This window comes from Hemitrygon akajei, chromosome 3 (genome assembly GCF_048418815.1).
Source record: "Hemitrygon akajei chromosome 3, sHemAka1.3, whole genome shotgun sequence".
Lineage (NCBI taxonomy): Eukaryota > Metazoa > Chordata > Chondrichthyes > Myliobatiformes > Dasyatidae > Hemitrygon > Hemitrygon akajei.
In genome coordinates, this window is record NC_133126.1 from 65,425,503 (window position 1) to 65,452,253 (window position 26,751).

The following is a 26,751-nucleotide window of genomic DNA, read 5'->3' on the forward strand; positions in this document are numbered from 1 at the left end:
GGATCCTTTGTGTCTTAAACTTCTGGACCGATGTAGTATGTGGGCCCTTGTCCAATGCTTTACTAAAGTTCATAGAAGCAACATCTACAGTATCACTGCCTTCATTAATCTTCCATGCTATCACCTCAAAATTTAATCTAAGTATTTGGAGAGGATTTCTCCTGCATGAAGCCACACTGACTATCCCTGATCAACCCCAATCTTTTCATTTGTACATAAATCCTATCTCTTGGCATCTTATCTAGTAATTTCCTTATCACTGACATAAGGCTCATTGGTCTGTAATTATCTGGCTTATCTCTACTGTCTTTCTTAAATAAAGAAGTAACATTAATTATCCTCTAGTCTTCTAGCAACTCCTTTGTGGCTAATGAAGCTGCAACAATCTCCATCAGAGCCCCAGCTAGCTCCTCTCTTGCTTCCCGAGCAGATTTGGTTAGATCTCAACCAGGGATTTATGAACCTTTATGCATCCATTGTAAATGAACTTACTATCTTCCACGACCTTCTCCTTGGTAAGCAGAAGTGAGAAGTGTTCATTTAGGACCTTGCCCAAATTACCTGACTCCACACATAGGTTTCTAACTTGGTCCCAAAAGGGACTATCTCTATCCCTGGCTACTTTCTTGATCCAAATATGCTTATAGAATGTCCAAGTATCCAATAATGCCTGAACAATGTACAACACATCTGGCATCAGTTGAACTTACAGACACCAAAGGCATTATTTTGGATATGCTTTGCCACATTATGCTGTTATTTCACCTTAGTTACTTGTTTTGGCTAACTAGATTTCTCATGCCATTCAAGATATTAATATGTCTTATGGTATAGTTTTAACACAGATTGCTTGGCTGGTTTGTATTCATTTGCAGAAGGATGTAGGTTTGGACTCATGTCAGTCAAATCAAGTAACTAGGATGAAGCAACACCATAATGCAAAGCTGTGTATTAGTTAATAAAGCCACTGGTACATCTAATTAGTTAGATTTACTAATTAAACTAATAATTGTTTAAAAAATTGCAAGCATTATTATCAGGGAGCCTGCTAAAATTGGCTAAGAGGATTTGTATATTAAATGCATCTCTTACTATTGGGAACCTTAATAACCAGTATTGGTCTTTATAATTTGGGTGAGGAAACTCAGTGGTGCAGATGCCAGTTAGGGCCAAAGGTAGAGATTGGTTCACAGGCCAAAGAAGCAGCTGCATTGCTAAAAATATATTTAATAAAGCAGAGCAATTTTGTACCTATTTGCAGGAGCCCTTAGTTTCCTCAATCTTTGATGGGATTTATGTTCTCTCTGACACTTCTCCTCTGGTATATACCCAAAAATAATATCAGTAATGCAACAACAGAAGTTTTCTGCAGGGAGACTTTCAACATCACTGGTCTGACTTATATAACTGCAATATAATGTCCCAACTCTGTATTCAATGATGAAGGGCAGCATGTTTTTCACCTTTTTCACCATCCTGCCTACCTGTGATGCTGCATTCAACATACTCCTCAGTAACTCTGTTCCATCACAGTCCATTTGTTCTGTCATTCAGAGCATAACTACTATGCTGGTTTGACATTCCAAAATGGATCACCTCACACTTATCTGTATTAAAGTCCATTTGCCACTCATCAGCTCACTTCTCTAGTTGATTAAGATCCCCTGTAACCTATGCTAATCTTCTTCTCTATCAATGACATATCCGAATTTCATGTCATCCACAAACTTACTGACCGAGCCTTGTGTGTTCGCATCCAAATCATTTATATAAGTAATGAATGGCAAGGGTTCCAACATTAAACCCTGTGGCACGGCACAAGTCGCCAGCTTCCAGTCTGAGCAACAGCCTTCAATAAGCACACACCATACCCATAGTAGCCTAACAGTTATCGTAATGTAATTAGAGCACCAGCAAACCAGATTCACTTCTGCCTCTGTCTGCAGGGAGTTTTCACCTTCTTCCTGTGACCTTGTGAGTTTCTTTCATGTGGTCCAGTTTCTTCCTGCATTCCAGAGAGTACAGGTATTAGGCTAATTGGTCACTTAGGTGTAATTGGGCAGCACTGGTTTATTGGGCTGGAAGGGCCTGTTATTGCGCTGCATCTTTAAATAAAATAAATAATAAGTAAACCACCCTTGACTTCCTACCTCTCAGTCAACTTTGAATCCACCTAATTGCCTCTCTACTTCTCCCTGGATTCTTTGGGATCTAACCTTTCAAACTAAAGTACCATGTGGGGCTTTGTCAAAGGCTTTGCTAAAGACTAAATATACAACAGCTACTACCCTATCTTTATCTACATTTTAGTTGCCTTTTCAAAAAGTCCAAAAGATTCCTCAAACATGACTATCTACACATAAAGCCACGCTGACCCCTCCTAATCAGACTCTGTCTATTCAAATGCTGGTTGATCTTGTTCCTCAGAATTTCCTCTAGTAACTTCCCCACCATGAGTGTCAATCTAAATGTCCTGAATCTCCCTGGCTTGTTCTTGCTCCTCGTCTTAATGCTTCTCCGTGGATTGTCACCTTGTCGTGGTGGAGAAGCTTGTGTGGTCCTGAGATCCTAAGAGTGATGCTGTCTGGAGCTATGCTCCTGGTAGGGTCACCCATGGTGGTAAGGTCGAGGGTGAGGTCCCTGACAAAGAACAATCCAACCAAGACCTCAATGGTGGAACAGGCAGATGAAGTTACTTCGAACTCAATGGCAGTGAAGGCGGATGAAGGCTGCAACAAATCCATCAGCTCCAATTTCCGTGGTTTCCATGCCATTGGAATCAGTTGGTTGATTTGTGAAGTATGGTGTGCTTCTTGGAGTGCAACATCAAGTACACGTTAAACAAATACACACACAGGCATCTTCGCTCTGTGGAAACGGAATGAAGACCATCATCCTCGACCTCGAGGGATAGCCACAACGATGTCAACTTAAACAATGGAACAAACCTAGCTATCTTCAGGCTTCAGGAACTTCACCAATGGCTAATAATGAAACAAATTATTTGCAAGGGCTTCTGCAATTTTCTCTTTTGCCTTCCACAAAGTCCAAGAAACATTCTGCCAGTCCCTGGAGATCTATCCACTTTAATGCTCTGTAAGGCTGCAAATATCTCTTCTCTAATGATATTAATGTCCTCAAAAACATCTCCACTATTTTCCTTATCTTTTTAGAAGACTTGATTTTCTCTTCAGAAAACACTTGGGGGAAACATTCATTAAAAATCCCACCCATCTCCTGCAGCTTGAGACACCTAATGATCCCCAAGGGAACCTACTGTCTCCCTAGCCATGCTTTTACCCTTAATATAGCTGTAGGACTTCTTGGGATTTTCCATAACTTGCCAGATTCATCTCATACTGTCTCTTTGCCCTCCTGATTTCCCTCTCAACCCTTTAATAGTCATCAAGGGTTGTCAACAAATTCCTAAACACAATGTGTGCAACACGTGGTGGGTCAAATGGTCCTTCTTTTTCCATGTTGTATGAGTCTATGACTCTAATCCATGAATTGGCAATATAGATAGAACCAATCATATAAATTGGAAAGAGTAGATTATCTCGTCTTTATATGCATTCATAAAAGTTTTCTGGAATAGGGCACTCCAGAAACAGCAAGACTGCTGACTAATCTTTCTTTGGTAATGAATGATGAGTAACAAGACAACTTGGTTTAATACTTCAGCAACTGGAGAACATTTATCAAACAACCATCGCAATATTACTCAAACATTGGGGTGAATCAGTTGACCTTGCCTCCTCAACATTACTTGGATTTCCACAAGTGAAAGACAGAAGTCTCAGAGAAACTGGAGGTCAGGTGTCATTGTTTTTGATTGTTTAATCTGCTCTTGGACTCACCAGAGATTCTAGTGGTGGAGTTGAGACTCGGTGAAAAGAGGGTTCAGCTGATTTTAGCATCTCTGCCTTAGCTTTACACCTTGGTTCGGAGAAACTTTGTCTAATTTCTATATACATTATATGGTTATTTACGTTATATACATGATTATAGTTAAATGACAATAAACTTGACTTGACTACATCTGGGAGTGATGACACAAAAACATGACCTAGCTTATTTTAATGGGATCACTAATCCCAATGAAAAAGTTTGGTGCAGCTAGGACTTCAAATTAATTTTACTTCAGTGTTTAAAATTAATCGTTAGCATTTTAATACTTTTAATACCATTTTTATTTAATTATCATTATTTTAATTATTTAAATCTTCTTGCATACATTTTTAATTTGACTGGGAATCAGGTTTAAAAATAGTTGACATGTTTTTGAAAAGTTGCATATGGCTTCAGAACGATCCAAATCAATGTTAAGTTTGACAAAAAATAACTTTAATCAAAGTGACCAAGAGTACTGGTTTTGGTAATACTGACTTTTTACAAGGCAAGAAAGATCAAATTTCTTGGCACAGCCAATGGTTAAAATGACAATATATGTGATAGATATTCAGAAATAAAAACTTTATGCTGGATTTCTCTATACCCTGAAGGCAAGACTTCTTACCAAATAAATCAGCCATGAGTGGAAATAAAGGGTGTCTGATAACATAAAAAAGTGCATGTAAAAGAGCACAGAAATGTGCTGATCCAAAGTCACAGGATTGATGAGAAACCAGTAAGCATAGACAATAAACGAACTAAAAAAAGAAAATTGAAAAGAAATTTCTGATGTACGTCAATATTAATTCAAAAAGTTTTTACAATTATGTTAAAAGAGAAAGATAGCTAAGGGTAACACAAGCCCTTTGAAAACAGATACAAATAGTTTGGCAAATCAAAATGTGGAAATAGCAGACATTGAACGTTATACTTAAGAATATAACTGCATTAGAAATAAGCCCTTGAATAGGCCAACCTTGCCCTTCAGGCCTGCACTGCCATTCAACAAGATCATAGCTATTCTTACATTTTCCTGCCTTTTCACATATTGCTTGTGCAAAAAATCTATTAATATGAGTCTTCAATTTACTTTATGATTGGGGTTGAGAATTCTATAGATTCACGATCTTCTGAATGACGAATTTTCTGCTCAACTCAAAATAAATGTCTAACCAGCCTCATGGGACAGTCCTTTCATCCCAGGAATAAATGTAATGATTCTTTTACTACAGCCCTTTTTCTAAAACAAGGTGAATAAAACTGTATTATGTACTCCTGCTGTAACCTCATCAAAGCCTCATATAACTGTGGCATTTTTTTACTTGTAATATCCAACCATTTAAAAATAATGAATAATATCGAGGGTGATACTGGATCTCTTATTAGAAAATGAGACTGGTCAGGTGACAGAAGTGTGTGTAGGGAAACACTTTGGATCTAGTGATCACAATTCCATTTGTTTCTAGATAATCATGGTGAAAGATAGAACTGGTCTTCCGGTTAAGGTTCTAAATTGAAGAAAGGACAACTTTGATGCCATCAGAAAGATGTAGATTGGGTTGCTTTCATGCAAAGGGATACTTGGTAAGTGGAAGGTCTTCAAAGGGAAATATTGAGAGTGCAGAGCTTGCATGTAGGTACAGAAGAGATGTCAGGGGTAAGTTTTTTTAACGCAGAGACTGATGAGTGCATGGAATGGGCTGCCGGCGATGGTGGTGGAGGTGGATACAATAGGGTCTTTTAAGAGACTCCTGGATAGGTACATGGAGCTCAGAAAAATAGAGGGCTATAGGTAACCTGAGATAATTTCTAAAATAAGGACATGATTGGCACAGCTTTGTAGGCTGTAGGGCCTGTATTGTGCTGTAGGTTTTCTATACTTCTATATCCTCCTCCTTCAAAGAATGGGGTTTCATCTCATCTACCATTGATGCTGCCTTCACCTTTATCTCCTCCATTTCCCGAAGTTCCAACCTCTGCCATAATGTGGATAGAATTCCCTCTGTCCTTATCTACCACCTCACAAGCCTCCGCATCCAGCACATCATTCTCTGTAACTTCAGCTACCTTTAATGGGATTCTCCCTCCCCTACCCCTTCACTTTCCACAACGATTGCTAACTACGTGACTCCCCTGTCCTTTCATTCCTCCCCACCGATCTTCCTCTTGGCACATATACCTGCAAGCAGGACTGTGCTATACCTGCCCCTACACCTCTTTCCTCACAAACAAACGGTTCCTCCCAGTAAGGTGACACTTCACTTGTAAGGCTGTCAGGTCCTCTACTATATCTGGTACACCTGGTATGGCCTCCTCCACACCTTTGAGGCCTAACGTAGATTGAACACCTTTACTCCTTCTACCACAACAGGCAGGATCTCCTGGTGGTCACCAATTTTAATTCTACTTCCCATTCCCATTCCCATTCCAACATGTTTGTCCATGGTCTCCTCTATGGTCACAATGAGGCCATTCTTAAGCTGGAGGAGTTTGGGTAGCCACCAACCCATTGGCAAGAACATCAATTTCTCTAACTTCTGATAATTTCTCCCTTCTCCCACTTCTCTATTTTCCATTCCCATTCTAGCTCCCTTCTCACCCCTTTTCTTCTCATGTGTCCATCACCTCCCTCTGGTTCCCATCCTTCCCTTTCTTCAATGGTTCACTGTCCTGTCCTATCAAATGCCTTCTTCTTCTTCTTCTTCTTCAGCCTTTTACCTCTTCCACCTATCACCTCCAAGCTTCTTACTTCAACCCCCTGCCCCACCCACCCACCTTCCCCATCACCATTTTCTTCCCAAATCACCTATCACTTACTAGCTTGTATTCCATCCCTTCCCCCAGCTTTTTATTCTGGCTTCTTTTCCTTCCTTTCCAGTTGTGATGAAGAATTTCAGCCTGAACATCAACTCTTTATTCCTCTCCACAGATGCTGCCTGACCTGCTGAGCATTTTGCTCTGGATTTCCAGCATCCATAGAATCTCTTGTGTTTGTTCAATAATTTTCAGTTACATCTTAGGGTCTTTTACGTTTTTCAATTCTTTCTTGAGAGCAATTAGCCTTGCAGCTGAGACATTAGTACAATTCTGGGACTGAGCCTGTCAACTTTAATCAAAAAGGCTGGGTCTTGCCAATCAACTAGAATTGGCTTTCCCAATGTAGTATTGTAACTGGGGAATTTGGATTAAAACTTATTAGTTTAGTAATGAATAACTTTTGGTATAAGTTATTAAGGAATCCAAGTATGTGCCAGAACAAAGCTTTTCACAAGTAGCTAGCAGATGCTGTCTGTTTAGAAGACCAGTAAAATGATGCTTTAATTTTCTCTGAAAGTTGGTCTAAGTTTTGGAGAGTCATAACCTGCAGGATTGTAGTATTATCTGGAGTATTCAATCAGGCTTGACAGACTGACATTAGATCATTAAATTACTTGTGTCAATAAACTTACTGATTTGAGCAGAAGGGAATAATACATTTTAAATGTGCACCTATCCTCTTATTGACAGGATTATTTCAAATTAATCTGCGAATCATTACTGATAAAGAGTTGAACTATCAAAAAAAGATTTTTATCATGCGACATTAGTACAGTTTAAAGTGAGGATCATATTGTAGCTTATTTAACTTCTTTTCTAGTAGATTCTGCAAAAATAGTGAAAATTATTTCAACCTAACAACTGGTTGAAACACCATTAACAAGTGATAAGAATCATTCTTAATTATAGAAAACAAATTAGACTTGAATTAAAATTATCACTAGTTTCCAAACTCTATAGTGCTACCATGACTGCATATTTATACAACAAGCAAATTAATATATGCATTTTTAGAACTACGATTAGTCCTTTTCACCTGCAGAGTAAGAAAAATTAAATTTTGCAACAACATTTTAAAAATATTGGAAAAGGCAAAAATAGGCTATTTCCATAATAAAAAGTAATATGGTCACTTACTAAAGAGAAAATGAAGCTGGGAAATTTTAATTTATAACAATATTAAAATGAAAATGAATCATAATCATTAAAAAGCACATACCTCTAACAGATGCCATTTGTCTTTAATTCCATCCACTTTTTCAAAAAGATCACAGGGTAATGAGCTACCAGATTGTCTCAGTGATTCAACCTTCTTGAGTAAATGTATTTTCTTAGGAAGCCACATTGCCATTTCTGTGCTGTAACCCTGTAAAGCAAATAACTACAGCTTTGTATTTTCATTTAAATTGCCCAGTTTTAAATCACAGATAAAATGGAACTCAAACCATGAACATTAAATCATTCATACTTAAGCTAACTTTATTTCTTCATACATGTGAATCAATACAATCTACCTCAAAGTGTGAATCTTTTCTTGCTGGGAAATACAATGGGGAGAACAGGCAAAAGAAGTATTTATATAATGCCCATAAACAGTAAACACCTTTTAGGCATTTCTCTGACATTTTAGAAAAAGTTAAATTTGCCTAAATTTACAGTGTTGGAATGAATATAACACAGGAGATGCATATGAAATGCATCAATTCCAAGAAAACCGAGGCAGCAGAACAAGTTACTATGCATAGCCTAACCAAAGCCTTTAACTCCATCAGTTAGGTGGGCTCAACCTCTTCAAATTTGACTGTTACAGAGCGTGCAAGTCGCAGTAGTAACCATCAGATCTGTAACAGAAACAATCTCAGTGAAAATTGGTGTCAAACAAGGCCACGTCATTTTCCCCACACCTTTCTCAATCTTTCTTGCCACAACATTGCTCTTCACCTGCAACAAATTTCCTATGAGAGCAACACTAATGAGAAACTGATTAATCTACAGCAAATATTCTCCAGAATTAACGTCACTCAAACTTCAGTGACTGACTGTAGTTTGTAGATGACACAAGCTTTTGGGCACAGTTAGATGCCAAGCTCTAAGATAGACTCATTAACTGAAATATAAAAGAGTATGTATCTTACACATAACATCCACAAGACTAAGGTCCTTTACCAGCCTGCTCCGGCCTACCATAATTTTTGAACAGTAAAGGTTCATTACATGGTAACCTTGGAGAATATGGACCAATTTCTAGATCTCAGGAGGTACCTTTCAGCAAAGGCAGACAATGATGAATTTCACCACTACTTTCAATGAGTCAGCATATGCTTTGGGTTAGCTGTGCAAAATAGTATTTAAATATCAACACCTCATATCTCCTACAAACTTCAGGGTCCACTGGACAGCAGTGGTCCCTGCCTTTCAGTAAGTTTTTGAGTCTCAGAATACCTTCAGCAAACATTGGAAAAATTCAATGGAGGGCAATTGGCTGATATCAATAACCTCTTCCAAGCCAACATCTTCAGAATTGAGCACTGAATCTCTCTCAGTCCTTTGTAGAGGCCACATTTTCCTATTGTCCTGCTCATATCCCCAGGGTCCTGAAATAAGCCCTTTGTTACTAGGCAGACAAGGAAAATTATTCAAGAATGTGCTCAAAGCTCTTTGAAGATGTACAACATCTCAAATGACTCCAAGAATCTCTAGCTTTTGACCAGTCATACAAAAGGAATCACTGGGAGTCTATAGAACCTTGCATAAACAGCGGAAATAACACACCAACTCACAATCTACACACCCAGCCACCTCAGCAACTAGCCCCTGTCCTAAAGTGAGAGATTCTTACATCAGCTTCATCAGTTCAGATCAAAACCCACAAATCAGAAAGGAACCAAGTTATCCTTGACCCCAAGGGAGATCCCAAGGTGAGGAGTACCTGTCAAAAAAATTACTTTATTGAAACATGAGAAAATCTGCAGATGCTGGAAATCCAAAGCAACACACAAAATGCTGGAGGGACTCAGCAGGCCAGGCAGCATCTATGGAAAAGAGTGAACAGTCTGAGACCCTTCATCAGGACTGTAAAGAAAGGCAGAAGAAGTCATATTAAGAAGGTGGGGGAGGAGAAGAAGAAGTATAAGGTAACAGGTGAAATGGGGAGAAGGGGAAGGGGTGAAGTAAAGAGCTGAGAAATTGATTGGTGGTAAAGGGCTAGAGAAGAGGGAATCTGATAGGAGAGGACAGAAGTCCTATGGTAGAAGGGGAAGGGGAAGGAGCACCAGAGGGAGGTGAAGGGCTGGTAAGAAGAGGTGTGAGAGCGAAATAAGAATGGTGCATGGTGAAGGATAGGAGGAGGCAATTATCAGAAGGTGAGGAAGTTGGCGTTCATCCCATCAGGTTGGAGACTACCCAGATGGAATATGAAGTGTTGCTCCTCTAACCGGAGTGTATCCTCATTGTGCCGGTAGAGGAGGCATAGACTGACATATTGGAATGGGAATGGGAAGAAGAAATGAGATAGGTGTTCACTGGAAGATCCTGCTTTTTGTGGCAGGATTGTGGTTTCCCAATATACGTCGAGTCTCAAGCCACACTGGCAGCACCTGATACAGCAGATGACCCCAACACACTCACAGGTGAAGTGTTGCCTCACCTGGAAGAACTGTTTGGGGCCCTGAATGGTAGTGAGGGAGGAGGTGTAGGGGCAGGTGTGGCAATTGTTCTGCTTGCAAGGATGGAGGGAAGGGTGTTGTTCCTCCAACCTAGGTATAACACCCTATATTCCATTTGGGTAGCCTCCAACCTGATGGCATGAACATTGATTTCTCGAACTTCCAGTAATGCCCCCCATCCTCCCCCCTCCACTTCACCATTTCCCATCCCCTTTTCCTCTCTCACCTCATCTCCTTGCCTGCCCATCACCTTCCTCTGGTGTTCCTCCCTGCCTTTTCTTTCTTCCATGGCCTTCTGTCTCTTTCACCAATCATCTTCCCAGCTCTCTACTTCATCCCTCCCCCTCCAGGTTTCACCTATCACCTGGTGTTTCTCTCTCCCCTCCCCCCCCCCCCCCACCTTTTAAGTCTGCTCCTCAGCTTTTTTTCTCCAGTTCTGCTGAAGGGTTTCAGCCTGAAATATCGACCGTACTATTTTCCATAGATGCTGCCTGGCCTGCTGAGTTCCTCCAGCATTTTGTGTGTGTTGCTCAGAACCCTATCTCTGGTGTGGTTGTGGGACGATGGGGTCTGGGCAGATGTAAACCAAATGGAAGAGATGCAGATGAGGGCAGCATTGATGGTGGAGGAACGGAAGCCCCTTTCTTTGAAGAAGTAGGGCATCTCAGTTTTTCTTAAATGAAAAGCCTCATCCTGAGAGCAGATACGGCAGAGACGGAGGAACTCAGAAAAGGGAATGGCATTTTTACAACTGACAGGTTAGGAAGAGGCATAGCTGTGAGAGTCAGTGGGTTTATAAAGGATATCAGTAGATGTACTGTCTCCAGAGATGGAGATAGAGAGATTGAGAAAGGGGAGCAAGGTCTCAGAAATGGATCAAGTACTCTATTGAAACACTGTTGCCCTTGACAGCAATTGGTTGCACAGAACAAATAAAGAACAGTCATGTTATTGATTTTAGATCTTTTAGCATTATTTTTAAAACAATTCATTCATGTGACTGCCAGGGTTGAGATAACTGGCTGGTACTAACCAGCACATTACTTTTGCTTTAGTTGATCTAGTGATATTATAATTCACCTCTAATATAATTCTAAGCAAACTGTTCTCAGCTAATTATTTTATTTAATAATTAGTATTTTGATCAATGACTAAATACTCTCCAAAATCAAGACTATTGACTATGTATAGAAGAGATTTACAAAGATGATTGTAGGATCAGAGACTTCATTTACACAGAGAAACTAATGAAACTGGAGGAATTTCATTAGAATAAATAAAGATGTGGGAATTTGATAGCCTTCAAGAGAAGTGAAAGGGGTTTCAATAAAATCAATGGGGAGAAACCATTTTCACCAGCTTGTGAGTTAGCGACTGGAGGGCACATCATTAAAGTAATCACTGAAAGAAGACAAGGAGCTGTTAAGAGATTTCCTTCATCTAAAGACTGAAAACTGAATGCCCTAACAGAAACAATTGTTGAAGTAGATTCTGTAATTGCCTTTTACATGGAAATGACTTAATATCTGATGGAAAAAAAACAAATGTTAGAAAGATATTGAGAAAAACAGGTGAATGGAATCAAATGGATGACCTCTTCTGAGAACATGCAAAGGGGTGACAGCTTTTGTCCTGTGTTATAACATTCTATACTTTATGGGTCTGAACAGGGAGCTTGCGCTTTGTTTCACAGTAAGCATATTCAATCATAATTAGATTTGAAACAAGTGGTGGACCCTGTTTATGCTGGAGCTTTATGTTATTCAAGTCATACTGGCATTTCCTGAGAATTGGTGGAATTAGTAGAGCCTGTGAACCTTGCTGTCTAGCATCTACATGAAGGAAAGAATTCCCAATGAACTCACTTACCAGCATTACCAGAGGCACCACTTTCTGTGCACCCTGCATCCCAGCACAGAAAGCAGGAAACATCCAATATTTTGGTTGCCTAATAATTCAGAAAGGTTTTAAGTGTAAAATTCTTCCCCTGTTCTAATAACAGAACAGGATCATAGAGTTCTGGGTTGTACATTGCAGCTTTCTGTTTAAAATAATTATATTCTTACAAATTTTGACACAACATTATTGTATTGAGTGTTGTGTAATGAACCAGATTTGATTAGGGAGTTTGAGGTAAAGGAACCCTTAGGTGATAATAAAATGGTAAAATTTACCCTGCGGTTTGAGATGGAGAAAATAAAGCCAGATGTATCAGTACTGCAGTGGAGGAAAAGAAACTGAAGAGGCATGAGAGAAGAGCTGGTCAAGGCTGGGTGGACTGGGTGGACTGGGACTCTATCAGGGATGATAGCAGAGCAGCAAAGGCTGGAGTTTCTAGGGCAATTACAGAAGGTGCAGGATAGACACAACACAAAGACAAAAGGGAGGATAAGGCAACTGTGGTTGACAACGGAGGTCAGAGTCAGCATAAAAGCAAAAGAGGGGCATATAATAGAGCAAAAATTAGTGAGAAGTTAGAGGAACACACACAAAATGCTGGAGGAACTCAGCAGGCCAGGCAGCATCTGTGGAAAAGAGTGAACAGTTGACTTTTTGGGCCGAGACCACACTTGTTACATTGTGAGCAGTTTTGGGCCCTTTATCTAAGAAAAGATGTGCTTCCATTGGAGAGGTTCCAGAGGAGGTTCATAAGACTGATTCTGGGAATGAAAGGGGTTAATGTGTGAGGAGCATTTGATGGCTCTGGAACTGCACTCGCTGGAGTTTAGAAGAATCAGGAAGATCCCATTGAAACCTATTGAATATTGAAAGGCCTAAATGGAGTAGATGTTTTGTATAGTGGGGGAGTCTAGGACCAGAGGGCACAGTCTCGGAATATAGGTACATCCATTTAGAACAAAGATGAGGAGGTATTTCTTTAGCCAGAGGGTAGTGAATCTGTAGAATTTACCACCATGGACAGCTGAGGAGGCCAAGTCATTGGGTATATTTAAGGGCAAATTTGATAGGTTTTGATTAGTCAGGGCATCAAAGGTGATAGGAAGAAGGCAAGAGAATGGGATTGAGTGGGATAATAAATCAGCCATGATGAAATGGTGGAGCAGACTAGATGGTCCAAACAAGCTAATTCAGCTCCTATGTTTTGTGGTCTTATTATGCATTGCCCACTCATTTGCTCTATTTTAACTTTATTTCTCCCACAGTGTGCAAACATCATTTACTGAAGTTGTGCATGTGATCTATGACTTCATTGGTAGCTAAGAACCACAGAAACAGGACCATTCAGTCTTCCTATCTATATGGTCCTTTGGTTATAGAGATCATGCTAGCTGTGGACCCAGACTCATTACCAACCTTAAGTTACCCTAACAAAGAACACTGAATCTCATAAAGAAGCTTAAATATAATGGGCTAAATAGCATGGATGAACAAACTGACCAAAGTATTATGACTACTGGATGTGAACACACAGAGCATTCTTTTTATAATAGAGGCAAAATAATGGCACATAGACATAAACACCCACAATATGCTTGCCATTACAGATTGTAAATGTGATAAAGATTTGTAATTAAATATTCTAGAAAACAACATTTAAAACTGATACATAAAGTAGAAAAGTGGCAGAGTTAGCTCTCTTATTAATGAATGGATAAAGACATTTGAGGGAAAGGATTACAGCTCAAAATTATGAAAGTTTTAAAGCAGCTGAGAAACATAAAAGAGTTGTATATAATTGTCCAGTCATGATGAATCCAAATATTTATAGGTGCATGTAAGAGTAATACAATATTCATGGGAAACTTGAATCTAAAGAAAATGAAGCAAACCAAATTAGCAGTAACAGTATGGAGGATGAATTCATGGATTTGCATGAATTGCCTTTTCTAGTTCAGTATGTCAAGGAACCAATGAGGGAATAGGCTATTTTTGATCTAGAATTGTGTAACAAGGGTTAATTGTTAAGTCAGTAATGACTAAATAATAGAATATTATGAAAAAAATGAAAAGAAATTTAATTAAATCTGAAACCAGATCCTTAAATGTAAACAAACTAAAGCAGGAAGGCAGATGAAGTGAGTTGGCTATAGTATTTTTAAAAGGTATGGCATAAAACTAGTGATGCCTAATATTCAAAGAACTTACACATGCTGTAGTTTCCAAGTGATATAAATCACTTCCAGGTTAAAAATATCTAACAAGAAAAGTAGTGCAGTAATGGCTCTCAAGAGAAATTAACAACAGCATTTAGAGCAAAGGAAAAATCTTATAATGGTTCCTAAAGACAGCAGTAAACTAGAGTTTGATTGCATTTCAGAGTTCACTAAGGTATCAACAAGGAAGCAAAAGCAGAATAAGAAAGTAATGCAGTAACAAGATACAACACGATGGTAAAGATTTCCGTAGATATGAAGAAAGGAAAAGATTAGTTCAGCTTCAGGATTTCTTCACAGACATAGACAGGTTAAGTGAATGGGCAAAGGCATGACAGATGTAACATGATGTGGAAAAATAAGGTAATACAGTTTGGTACATAGAGTATTTGCGTATTTTAAAAATGATTAGGGAACAAAAAGTATCTGTACAACCTGGGCATCCTTGCACTTTAAGTTAACATACACATATAGTAAGCAATTAGGAAGGTAATATAACTTTTATTGGAATATAATTTGAGTACAAGAGATATCTTCCTCAAATTCTGTATGTTCTTGGCAAGACTGTCCATAAAATATTGTGTACAGGTCTCTATGACACGGCCATATTGAGGTGTGTCAGGAATGGACAGGAGGAGGAGTATAGGAAACTGATACAGGACTTTGTGATATGGTGCAACTCAAACTACCTGCGTCTCAATATCACCAAGACCAAGGAGATGGTGGTGGACTTTAGGAGATCTAGGCCTCATATGGAGCCAGTGATCATTAATGGAGAATGTGTGGAGCAGGTTAAGACCTACAAGTATCTGGGAGTACAGTTAGACGAGAAGCTAGACTGGACTGCCAACACAGATGCCTTGTGCAGGAAGGCACAGAGTCGACTGTACTTCCTTAGAAGGTTGGCGTCATTCAATGTCTGTAGTGAGATGCTGAAGATGTTCTATAGGTCAGTTGTGGAGAGCGCCCTCTTCTTTGTGGTGGCGTGTTGGGGAGGAAGCATTAAGAAGAGGGACGCCTCACGTCTTAATAAGCTGGTAAGGAAGGCGGGCTCTGTCGTGGGCAAAGTACTGGAGAGTTTAACATCGGTAGCTGAGCGAAGGGCGCTGAGTAGGCTACGGTCAATTATGGAAAACTCTGAACATCCTCTACATAGCACCATCCAGAGACAGAGAAGCAGTTTCAGCGACAGGTTACTATCGATGCAATGCTCCTCAGACAGGATGAAGAGGTCAATACTCCCCAATGCCATTAGGCTTTACAATTCAACCGCCAGGACTTAAGAACTTTTTAAAAGCTATTATTAATGCTTTTTGAGATAGTGATTTAGATGCATATCATATTTTTTACTGAGTTAAGTATTGTATGTAATTAGTTTTGCTACAACAAGTGTATGGGACATTGGAAAAAAGTTGAATTTCCCCATGGGGATGAATAAAGTATCTATCTATCTATCTATCTATTCTCTTTACCAAAGGCAGGACATGTGTGTAATAGAGGGAATGAATTGAAGGATTTCTAGATTGTATCCTTGACTTATGAGGAAGGATTAAATGGGTTGGCATATAGCCTCATCAAGTTGAGTAAGATGAAGGGTGATTTCATTGAAACATATAGATTTCATATTAGGCTTGACAGGACAGATGCAGAGATATTTCTAGAGGCAGGGATTCAAGATTGCTTCATGTTATTTACAGTACATAAGTGTAAAGGAGGATGAAATAATTGTTACTCTGGATCCAATGCAACACACAAAAAACATAATAAGATAAAGAACACAATTAAAAACACAAGAATTATTAATACATAAGGTGGCTTATAGACATTGATTGTATGTCCATTAAGTGCTAGGCACAGGAGTGTCTGTAGATAAAGTAACAGTGACAGGAGATAAAGCAGTGGTGGTGGATGAATGAGTGGAGGTGTTGATCTGCTTCACGATATGTGGAAAATAACTGTTGAACCTGGTGGTTCTGGCGCGGAAACTACATAGCCTCTTTCCTGATGGGAGTGGGACAGACAGTCCATGAACAGGGTGGGCGGGATCTTTCATGATGTTACTGGCCCTTTTCCAGCACCTTTCTGTATATACAGTATATCCTTGATAATGGGTAGGCTGGTGCCAGTGATGCATTGGGCACTTCTGATTACCCGGTGTGGAGCCTTTCTGTCTGCCATGGTGCAGTTTCTGTACCATGCATGACAGTCTCAAAGTAAGGAGTCAGCCATTAACAAGGAGAAAAAATTTCTTCAATTAGAAGATAATGAATCTTTATAATTCTTACTTAATAGAGCAGTGGGGTCAGTAGCTCAGTCGAATGAAGACGGAGATTATTAGATTTTTAAATATTAAGGGAATCAAGGTATATACATTACTGGATGAAAGTGATGGTGAGGTTGAAAATCAACCATGATCGCATTGATTGGCAGAGCAGGTACATGAGGCCAAATGTTCTATTCTTGCTGTTAGCTCTTTAATCTATTCCATACTACTTTGTCTATCATTATCATTTAAATGCCAGAAATTCTTTATCCCTTTTTTAACATGTGTGTACATGGTATCAATGTTATTTTAAAAAAATCAGTCCTTAATTACTTCAGTGAGGTGTGTCACTGATTGGTAGAATACCCAGCTATGTTATGATGTGTAATGATTGAACTAATTGAGCAGCCAATTACAAATCAGTTGTTAAGTAATTAGCTGTACTATCTTGGTTTCACACCTGTTATTTATATAAATGACCAGCGTGACAACTATGAAAGAGCAAATAGATTGAAACTCCTAATTATGTTGATTCATAAATGCTGCAGTTTACATCTGCAATTTTTCACATAGAGGGCTGTCGGAAATATTTTCTTCCAAGAAAGATACCAAGGAATGAGCAGACTGGGATTCCAAATAAGGTAAACACCATGGAAAAAAATATCACCCTGAGAAACGCTCCTTGCATTTTGGGCTTCAAAACACCAATGGCAGATGGCATTTAGCTGGTCAATTGCCTTGCTGTCATGCACAGCCTCTTTAAGAGGCTAAATCAAATTAAAGAACTAAGGGAGCATTCTAATGCTGTAGACATTTAATAGTTACTAAATTATTCAAAGATGAAAAACTACTGAAAGAAGACAGAAGATAATTAAACACAAGAAAAACTATCTGCTATTTGATACAATGTGAGAACAGAAACACAGTCAATACTTTTTTTAAAAAACTAAACACTGATAGGGATAATTACATTATTTCTGATATTTTCCTATAGCCCACACACTATCACTGATTTGCAGTAAATTGCATAAAATATAAGGCACATTCCAGGCACTCTAGAGTGGACATCAGTTCACTTTAGTAAAAAAAACTTCTACGTCCATTTGATCACTTATCCAATTGTCTCCAAACTGTTTGAAAATTCTCTGGACAAAGCTGAGATTGTTTTACATGTTCATACTTGTAATAAAACATTAATAAAATTATTATAGCAGAGAATCTATATTTTCAAATGCTGTGAATGTAATTAAAATACCACTTTCTTCTCCTTGGGCTAAATACATGCTTGTGTATAGTAATTTTGTTGAAAATTGCACCAGGCAAAGCTGGAGAATCAGACAAAGCCTTGAAACACTGTTAATTGTCACCATGGTGACCAGAAGAATAAGCCATTTTCAAACTCGTACAGAAGACTCACTTTGACAGATTTGGACACTTTTAAGTCTCCTTCAATGTTAGAAGAATGTGGTGTCTACCCATATTTGAGTCACAGAAGAAAACTATCACAGAGGCTTTCAAAATGAATCTGACCTTGAACATGTAAAAAAAATCTACACATGTTAAATCTATTGTAGTGAAAACTGTGTGAGATAACTGAATGTTATGTAGTAATGCTAAGCAAGTCAAAAAGATTTAAAAATATCTGGTCTGTCAGGATAAAGACTGTATAGTCAGTTTATGTGAACTACGCCCCAAAGTTCCCAAGAATTCATCTGCTGCAATACACTTCAGAGTAGGAGACTAAAAGGTTGAATAATGGTATTCAAATTAATGCTTTAAAAGCACACATTGAAGCAAGAAGTCCTTTCATAATTTCCTTGCTAGTTTGTAGGAAACTGAATTTGATTGAGTAAATACTTAGTGAAGCTAAAGTTATCTTTGAGGTTAAAAGAATGTCTTGCAGGTTAGTTGAAACCTGTTTAAAACTAAATAAATAAATATAACTGAAATCAATGCTGCATGAAAACAATTTAAATTGAATGGCAAATTCTTAAAAAATGTTTATCTGTAAACTTTTTTTAAAAAATTATAACTTCTGTTTATAATTATTTACAACTTGTCTGCCATTTGGGCTTCAAAGGTAATCTGTGTTTGATGTTATTCAGTGACAAAGACTTTTCATCCTGTTCTAAGTACTACTGAAAATATATACTGATTTATCCAAAGCTGGCATGTTTTTTTTTGAAGACAATTTATAGTCCAGGATGACCATTTACAAAATTTAGTAGGTACTGTATGTGTAGTTCTATCCAAAGCTATTATTATTATTGTATATAGTTGGTTGCTAAACAAAGGTCTTCAGAAATTTAGAACTTAGACTCATTCAGATATTAGATTAGAGTGTTCTCACTGCTTTGGATTCACAGAATGAAAAGAGCATTTGGAGAAAAGTAGCTGCAATCTTTTAATGCTGATGACCTCTGACAGGCTCACAAAATTTAGAAACAAGAGGTTTTTTAAGAAAAAGATAAATATATCCATAATTTCTGAAGAGGAGAACAACAGCACAATATTCTACACATTTTCTTCTGTAACCTAGTAATAATATAACTTGTTTCTGAGTACATTTTCTTTATGATCTTTGAAAAGATTAAAGAACTGCAATGTCATTTAAAATTGCTAGAACTCACCAAGCAAATTACATTTGAGGCTCTGAATCAGTTTTTTTTCTTCAAGCTGATTCCATTTACACGCATTGAAAATCACATTACATAGCCCATGCATTGTTAATTGGACATAGATTGCATTATCATCATTATAAATCAAACTCCAAATATCAAAATGAATTGCAAATTCACTAATAGGAGATCATGAAGCAATCTTTTTTAAATATCTTCCATTAATAATTAAATTCAAATTATATTACTTTGAAATTCTCTTATGAGGGTAGTCGGCTTATTCACTTTGACCCTGCTTTTAAAATACAGAAATTTTTCAATCAAGTTGTTGCTTTCCACTGTCCATTGTTTAAAAAGATCTGTAGTTGAATGCAAGAGTTTTTTAAAAAAAGAGCAGATTTACCTGAAACCTGAACATTTAATGTATTGAAGAAAAGTACTGATTGCAGTTAAGAGGTCAAAAGAGCACTTTCTTTACCTACCAAAACTGAAGAAAGCACATTACAAATGACAAGTATGTCATTTTTTTCAGAATCTTTAAAGTATGGTGTCTATATATAAAAGTATTTAGAAGGTGACAGTAATTTGACAAATCAGGAGCTCTTTAAAAGACTTTTGATAATATGGATTGCTGAAGACATGCAGGGTTATTTAACTTGCTGGAATTTTTTTCTGTGAAGATTACATTATGGTAGATTAATATTGCATTATAGCCATTTATCATTAGAAAAAACCTTCCTGTTGATTCATGTTACACAGCCAACAGTAAAAGAGTTCAGATATTAGACTGGAGTGTTCCCACTGCTCTCGATTCACAGAATGAAAAGAAGCAGTTGGAAAAAATAGCTGCAATCTTTTTATGCTGATGACCTCTGACAGGCTCACAGCTCTTCTATCTGCACAGAATTTGCATGGGGTCTGTGTGCATATGAACAATGTAACCTAAATGGTAGACAATCTTTATTCTAATGAAGTGGGTGTCAAGGTCAATGTAAAACTGCAATGATAAATGGAGCACTACTAGGCATGAGGATTCGCTCATACAGTGTGCTGCTTTCACTTAATTGTTGCCTGAAACATGTAAGTTAATAAAACATAGAAAACTCTTTATGCCAATTAGTTTCACTTTAATGTGCTAACATATTAGAAAAGAATCTTATAGATGGATGACAGCATTTTAGTTCTAAGAAACCTGATTACACCAAATCCCATTTTCAACATTGCTAAATGAAAGAGTGGGCTTCTGATAATAATAGGTAGCAGAAACTGCATTCATAACTTGAGCAAATTTTGCAATTATGATGCAGTCTTCCTGTACTTCACTACTTCAATTTTAGATTCTAATTTTAGTTCACCTGAAAATATAATTCCAAGTACCAATTACACAGCAAAATAGCTGTCATTAAAGATGGTTTGACTCTCCCATAACCTCTTTTATTCAATAGGCTGCCCAGCAAGTGGTAATAAGGATCTGGAGAACTGACAAGTTGGAAATATCATCTGTTGTTAATTTTCCTACAATTGGTTTATTAACCTTGATTTTTGGGGTGAATGAATGATTACAAATAGTAATGACGATGCGTGTAAGACAATGCTCCTATTTTAATTATCTGAGAGTCAAAACACATTTTACTTTCGTATATCTATTGTTTGAGCAGAAAATAATGAATGTAGCTGAGAACAATAGATGCCAGTGTGGGGGTTCAGTAGCAATGCAGAAAGCTACTGATTGATAAAAGACAAGTGCACACACTTTCAAACCCATGCATTCTTAATGTTATATTTTTCATTAAGGAAGGTGCATAGTGTCGGTGAAATGCTTTTGGAGAACCTTCAGACAAATCATACAATGAATGAAGACTCCTTGCAAATTGACAAAAATTTGTGAACATACAAATCTCCAAACAATGAAGAATGTGTTGACGTGGAGCAATGATTAGTGGCGACGTGAGTAGCAGTAATGGGAAGAATTCAAATAAATTCCAAATTGCCAAGAAAATGTGACTATTAGCAAATGCAAGAATCAAAGGCAATGGAAAGTTAAGATAATAGGCATATCCACAGGATGGAATAAATGCGCCACCTTGGGCCTCTTTAGGCACCTTCATGAAAATTGGTCAAAGAGAAAGAAGAAATCATGTTCATACAATAGAAATGTTATCAGACGTAGCTAATCAAACATCTGAAAGAAAATCAGTAATATTAAAAATAATAGCTATTAATTGGCAAATTTATTGTCTGAGGCTTTAGAGAGGAAAATCTGCATTGATAATTATTTTGATCAGAAGTTGTGACATTTTCAAAAAACTTTTATTGATTTTGTAGGAGTTGCTTAATCTCTATATCAATTGTAATGTTATTCATCCCAGCATATAGTAGCATTTAATATAAACAATTTAGGTTCTGTATATCAGATAAAATCATTTCATTCCTGCCTTTAATTATAGTTAGACTTTTTTTCATAATTTTAACATGAACAATGTGACCCACAGAATATATAGCAGCACACCAAATAAGAAGTGCACTTCCATACTGGTATAATTCACCAAAATATACTAAAAAAAAACTTGGCCACACAAAAGCTCAATACATTAAAATATTTATTTGATAATCATGTGCAGGAAACACTAGATACAGACTCATCTGTGTTAGATTTGTCCTGTCTGAAACATTGATGTGTCCATGAGGCAGACCCAGTGGGGTGTAGGCTACAAAATTAAACGGTTGTAAAAGAAATCTTAATGTGGGATGGAATTCAGTCTAACCTTGACATGACCTTAGAAAAAAAATGCATAAAGCAAAAATTAATGCTCTTTGTAAGACACATCAGATTTTGTAACCAAACAAGTTTGGAATAAGAAAAATGTGAAACTACTCGAAAAATGTTGACGAGGTCAAATTAAACAGCAAACTCTGGAAAAGTGGAGGCTTCAATAGACCAGATCTGTTACTGTGGAAGCATCTAAAGCATTTGGAAATGATCCAAGCAAAAACAGACACCGAGCAATATTGTTAGCTTGATTATTCTGAGAAAATTGTTTTTATAGTGTGGCTATGGGTGGGAGAAACTGCTAATTGCTTGATTATTACTGCTGGAAAAATAATTTAGAACTATTCATTTGTTCCATTGAATTACTGAAAGCTTGTAGGCCAGTTCTGCCTTCGTAAACTAAGACAAGGTATACTTGGCATGTGTTAGAAGTTCATAAAATTAACTATTTGTATAATCATTCCATGTTTTCATTTTAAATGTAACACAAAATAAAGTTTCAGTTTTCTACATGCATGAATTTACAATTTAAATATTGCGCATACTGATAAGGAAGTTCTACCTTTTGACAGTAAAACAGCCATTTACAGCATTTGACAAGTCTATTTGCATCATCAAGATAAATCATTTCAGAGACTGAATTTTTCTTCCTTGCAATTACTTTAACTTCATAATAAGTAAACAAGTTCAACAAAATGATTTTTTCATTGGCAATGTAGCATTCCATATAAATAATGAAACTACTTCTTAAAATCACTAATAATCCCCTCTGAGCTGATAATGATATTCAACTATTTAAATATTTCTGATATTTGTACCACAGTCCAGTTTGGAAATTAGGCCATCTGGTGGACATTATAGGTAAGAGTAAATAATTCAAAGAACTATCAACAACACACACAAAATGCTGGTGGAACACAAAAGGCCAGGCAGCATCTATAGGGAGAAGCGCTGTCGACGTTTCGGGCCGAGACCCTTCTATCATGTCACTTTAAAGGACTTAAGCTTGTCAGGACCACTATCAATAACTGGTGCTATGCAGTTGAAATCGAGTTTAATCTAGAGTAGAGCAACCTTGTGCAAATTGGTGCATGCCTTAGCAACTGTTGAAAAAATCATCTAATTTCTCTGAGAATTTTCTCTTGTAAAATGTGCTCAAATGATGGCTACTGTAGGGAAATTCATGAAAATACAGTACCTATAAAAAGTATTCACCCCCCCCCCAAAGTTTTCATGTTTTATTGTTTTACAACATTAAATCACAGTGGATTTGATTTGCCTTTTTTGACACAGATCACCAGAAAAAAACTTCTGTGTCAAAGTGAAAATAGATCTCTACAAAGTGATCTAAATTGATTACAAATATGATACATAAAATAATTGAATAAGTATTCACCCACTTTAATATGGCACACCAAATCATCACTGCTGTAGCCAAGTGAGTTTAGAAGTCACATATTAGTTAAATGGAAACATCCTGTGTGCAGTCAACGTGTTTCAATTGATTGTTGTAAAAATGCACCTGTATCTGGAAGTAACAGTAACTTCCAGTACAATAACTGCTGGTAAGTCAGTATCCTGTCAAAAACTACACCATGAAGAACAAAAGAACATTCCAAGCAACTCTTCAAAAAGGTTATTGAAAAGCATAAGTCAGGAGATGGATGGAAGGAAATTTCCAAGTCACTGAATCTCCCTTGGAGTACAGTTAAGTCAATCATCACGAAATGGAAAGACTACGGTACAGCTGTAAATCTGCCTAGAGCAAGCGATCCTCAAAGACAGAGTGACTGTGCAAGAAGGGGACTAGTGAGGGAGGCCACCAAGAGACCCACGACAACTCTGGAGAAGTTACAAGCTTCAGTGGCTGAGATGGGAGAGACTGTGCATACAACAACTGTTGCCCGGGTGTTTCACCAGCCGCAGCTTTGTGGGAGAGTGGCAAAAAGAAAGCCAGTGTTCGGGGGAAAAAACTCACATGAAATCTCAGCTGGAGTTTCCCAGAAGGCATGTAGGAGACTCTGAAGTCAGCTGGAAGAAGGTTTGATGACCTTCTATGGTCTGATGAAACCAAATTTGAGCTTTTTGGCCATCAGACTAAAGGCTATGTTTGGCATGAGCCAAGCACCACACATCAAAAACATACCATCCCTACCGTGAAGCATGGTGGTGGCTGCATCATGCTGTGGGGATACTTCCTTACAGCTGGAGGACCTGAAAGGCTTGTGAAGATAGAGGGTAAAATGAATGCAGCAAAATACAGGGAGATCCTGGAGGAAAACCTGATGCAGTCTGCAAGAGAACTGAGACATGGGAGGAAATTTGTTTTCTAGCAAGACAATGACACCAAGCATCAAGCCAAAGCTACACAGGAATGGCTTAAAAACAACAAAGTTATTGTTCTGGAGTGACCAAGTCAGAGTTCAGACCTCAATCCAATTGCAAATTTGCAGCTGGACTTGAATAGGGCTGTTCACTCATGATCCCCATGCAATCTGACAAAGCTTGAGCAGTTTTCCAACGTGCAATGGGGAAAAATGTACAAAGCTGATAGAGACCTATCCACACAGACTCAAGGCTGTAACTGCTGCCAAAGATGCAAGGGGTGAATAGTTTTGCAAACAATTACTTTGTGTTTTATATTTGTAATGAATTTAGATCACTTTGTAGAGATTTGTTTTCACTTTGATACGGAAGATTCTTTTTCTGTTGATTGGTGCCAAGTTAAATCCACTGTGATTCAATGTTGTGAAACAATAAAACATGAAAACTTCCAAGGGGAAATATTTTGTATAGGCACTGTACATCTGCAGTGAGCTTTAATTTCACTGTACCATACAGCAGGTTTTTCTTTCCTCAAGACATAGGTTTTACTAACCCTGTTTAAAGGCACAACATTGAAATAACATTCCTTGTTCACCCTGAAATGTGAACTCCTTTAACCTTGTATGTGTCTGTAACACTCCATTTAGGGTTGTCAAAGTTACAGTCATCTTCAGCTTGGGACAATTCCAGTCAGCAACTGCTGCCACCTCAGACAGTTGTATTGGAGCTCCAGGGTGTGGGGTGGTCTCTAAATTGGTAAATTGATTTGTAATTGTCACATTTACTGGGGTACAGTGGAAAAACTTGTCTTGCGTGCAGTCTACAGATCAATTAATTACAATGGTGCATTGAAGTAATACAAAGCAAAACAACAGTAAAGCATAAAGTCTTACAGTACATGGAAAGTGCAGTGTAGAGAGACAGTAGGTGCAAGATCACAACGAGCAAGATTGTGAGGTCAAGTCTATCTTGTACTAGGGAATAATTCAACAGTCTTAAAACAACAGATAGACTCCTTCCTTGAATGTGGTGGTACGTGCTTTCAGCCTTTTGTATCTTCTGCTTGATGGGAGAGGGAGATGAAGGTCCAGCATGGGTGGGATCTTTCTCAATGCTCGTTGCTTTGCTGAGTCAGCAAGAAGTTCAGACCATCGCTAGAGGGAAGGTTGGTTTCTGTGATGTGCTGAGCTGTGTCTACAACTCTTTGCAGTTTCTTGTGGTCATGAATAGAGCTGTTTCCCTACCAAGCTGTGATGCATCTGAATAGGATGCTTTCCAGAGTGCATCTGTGAAGGCCGAAGAAGAACTGCCAAGTTTCTTTAGCATGGAAGTAGAGACAGACGAGCTTTCCTGGCTTTGGCATCAACGTGATTCGACCAGAACAGGCTTTGGTGATCACAAACAAGAGAAAATATGCAGATGTTGGATATCCAAGCAACACACCCTAAAATGCAGGAGGAACTCAGCAGGTCAGGCAGTATCTATGGAAAAGAGTAAACGGTCGACATTTCGGGCTGGGTGTTGGTAACGTACACACCTAGGAACCTGAAACTGTCAACCTTCAGTTCTCAAATGTCATTCTCAAGGAGAAGGAAATTAATCTACATTCCCTTCATCCAATGAAGTAAGGAGAATGGGTACATGACAATTTAGCTGTATTTCAGTTGTTGCCTAAAGGGTAGACACTCCCTAGAGACCTCCCTGGCAAATTACTGCCAGGAATTCCCCAGGAGAGTCTTCCCACAGAACAAATATATTTGCTGTAGGCACTGTTTACCACCAGCCTTTGCAGTTGCCTCTGACCTTCTGCCAGCACTGTCTCTCAAACACCCTCATCCCATCATTGCAGCATCCATTCCTTTATTGGCGACACTCCCCTGTAATGGCAAAAGTGTTACTTGCCCCTTTGTGCTGTCTGCAAGATCACACCTAGCATTCTTCATTGTAATAACCACAAGAACTTTACTGAAACTAGGACTAGGAAAAAAGCATAAAGCGTCTTCTAAGGGCATGGCTACACAACACAGTAGCATCATATAGCACTATTAGAGGTAATTAAGTATATTGAAGTAATATTGAACTTTTCTTTGCTGTATAACAATCAATAACACAAATTGACATGTTTCAGTTGTACTGCGCATCATGAAATAGCCTACAAAACCAAGTCATTTTCTTCTGGAATTGCAAAATGATCAAATGTATTTATCTGGCTTTTTAATCAAACAATCTGAAGAAAGAGGAATCTGTAGAGTGGCATTCTCAATGATTTGTTATCTGAACATCA

The 26,751-nt window shown here is 38.0% G+C and overlaps 1 protein-coding gene across 7 annotated transcripts in view; it reads right to left on the reverse strand.

Annotated features, from left to right (window-relative positions):
• The window catches only part of akap6 (A kinase (PRKA) anchor protein 6), a 404,269-nt gene that overhangs the window by 82,746 nt on the left and 294,772 nt on the right, over positions 1-26,751 (reverse strand). For all 7 annotated transcript variants that reach the window (XM_073040038.1, XM_073040040.1, XM_073040039.1 and 4 more), the window contains one exon: positions 7,931-8,077. In XM_073040038.1, coding sequence (XP_072896139.1) covers positions 7,931-8,077 — 147 coding nt within the window. The remainder of the gene's footprint in view (positions 1-7,930; positions 8,078-26,751) is intronic.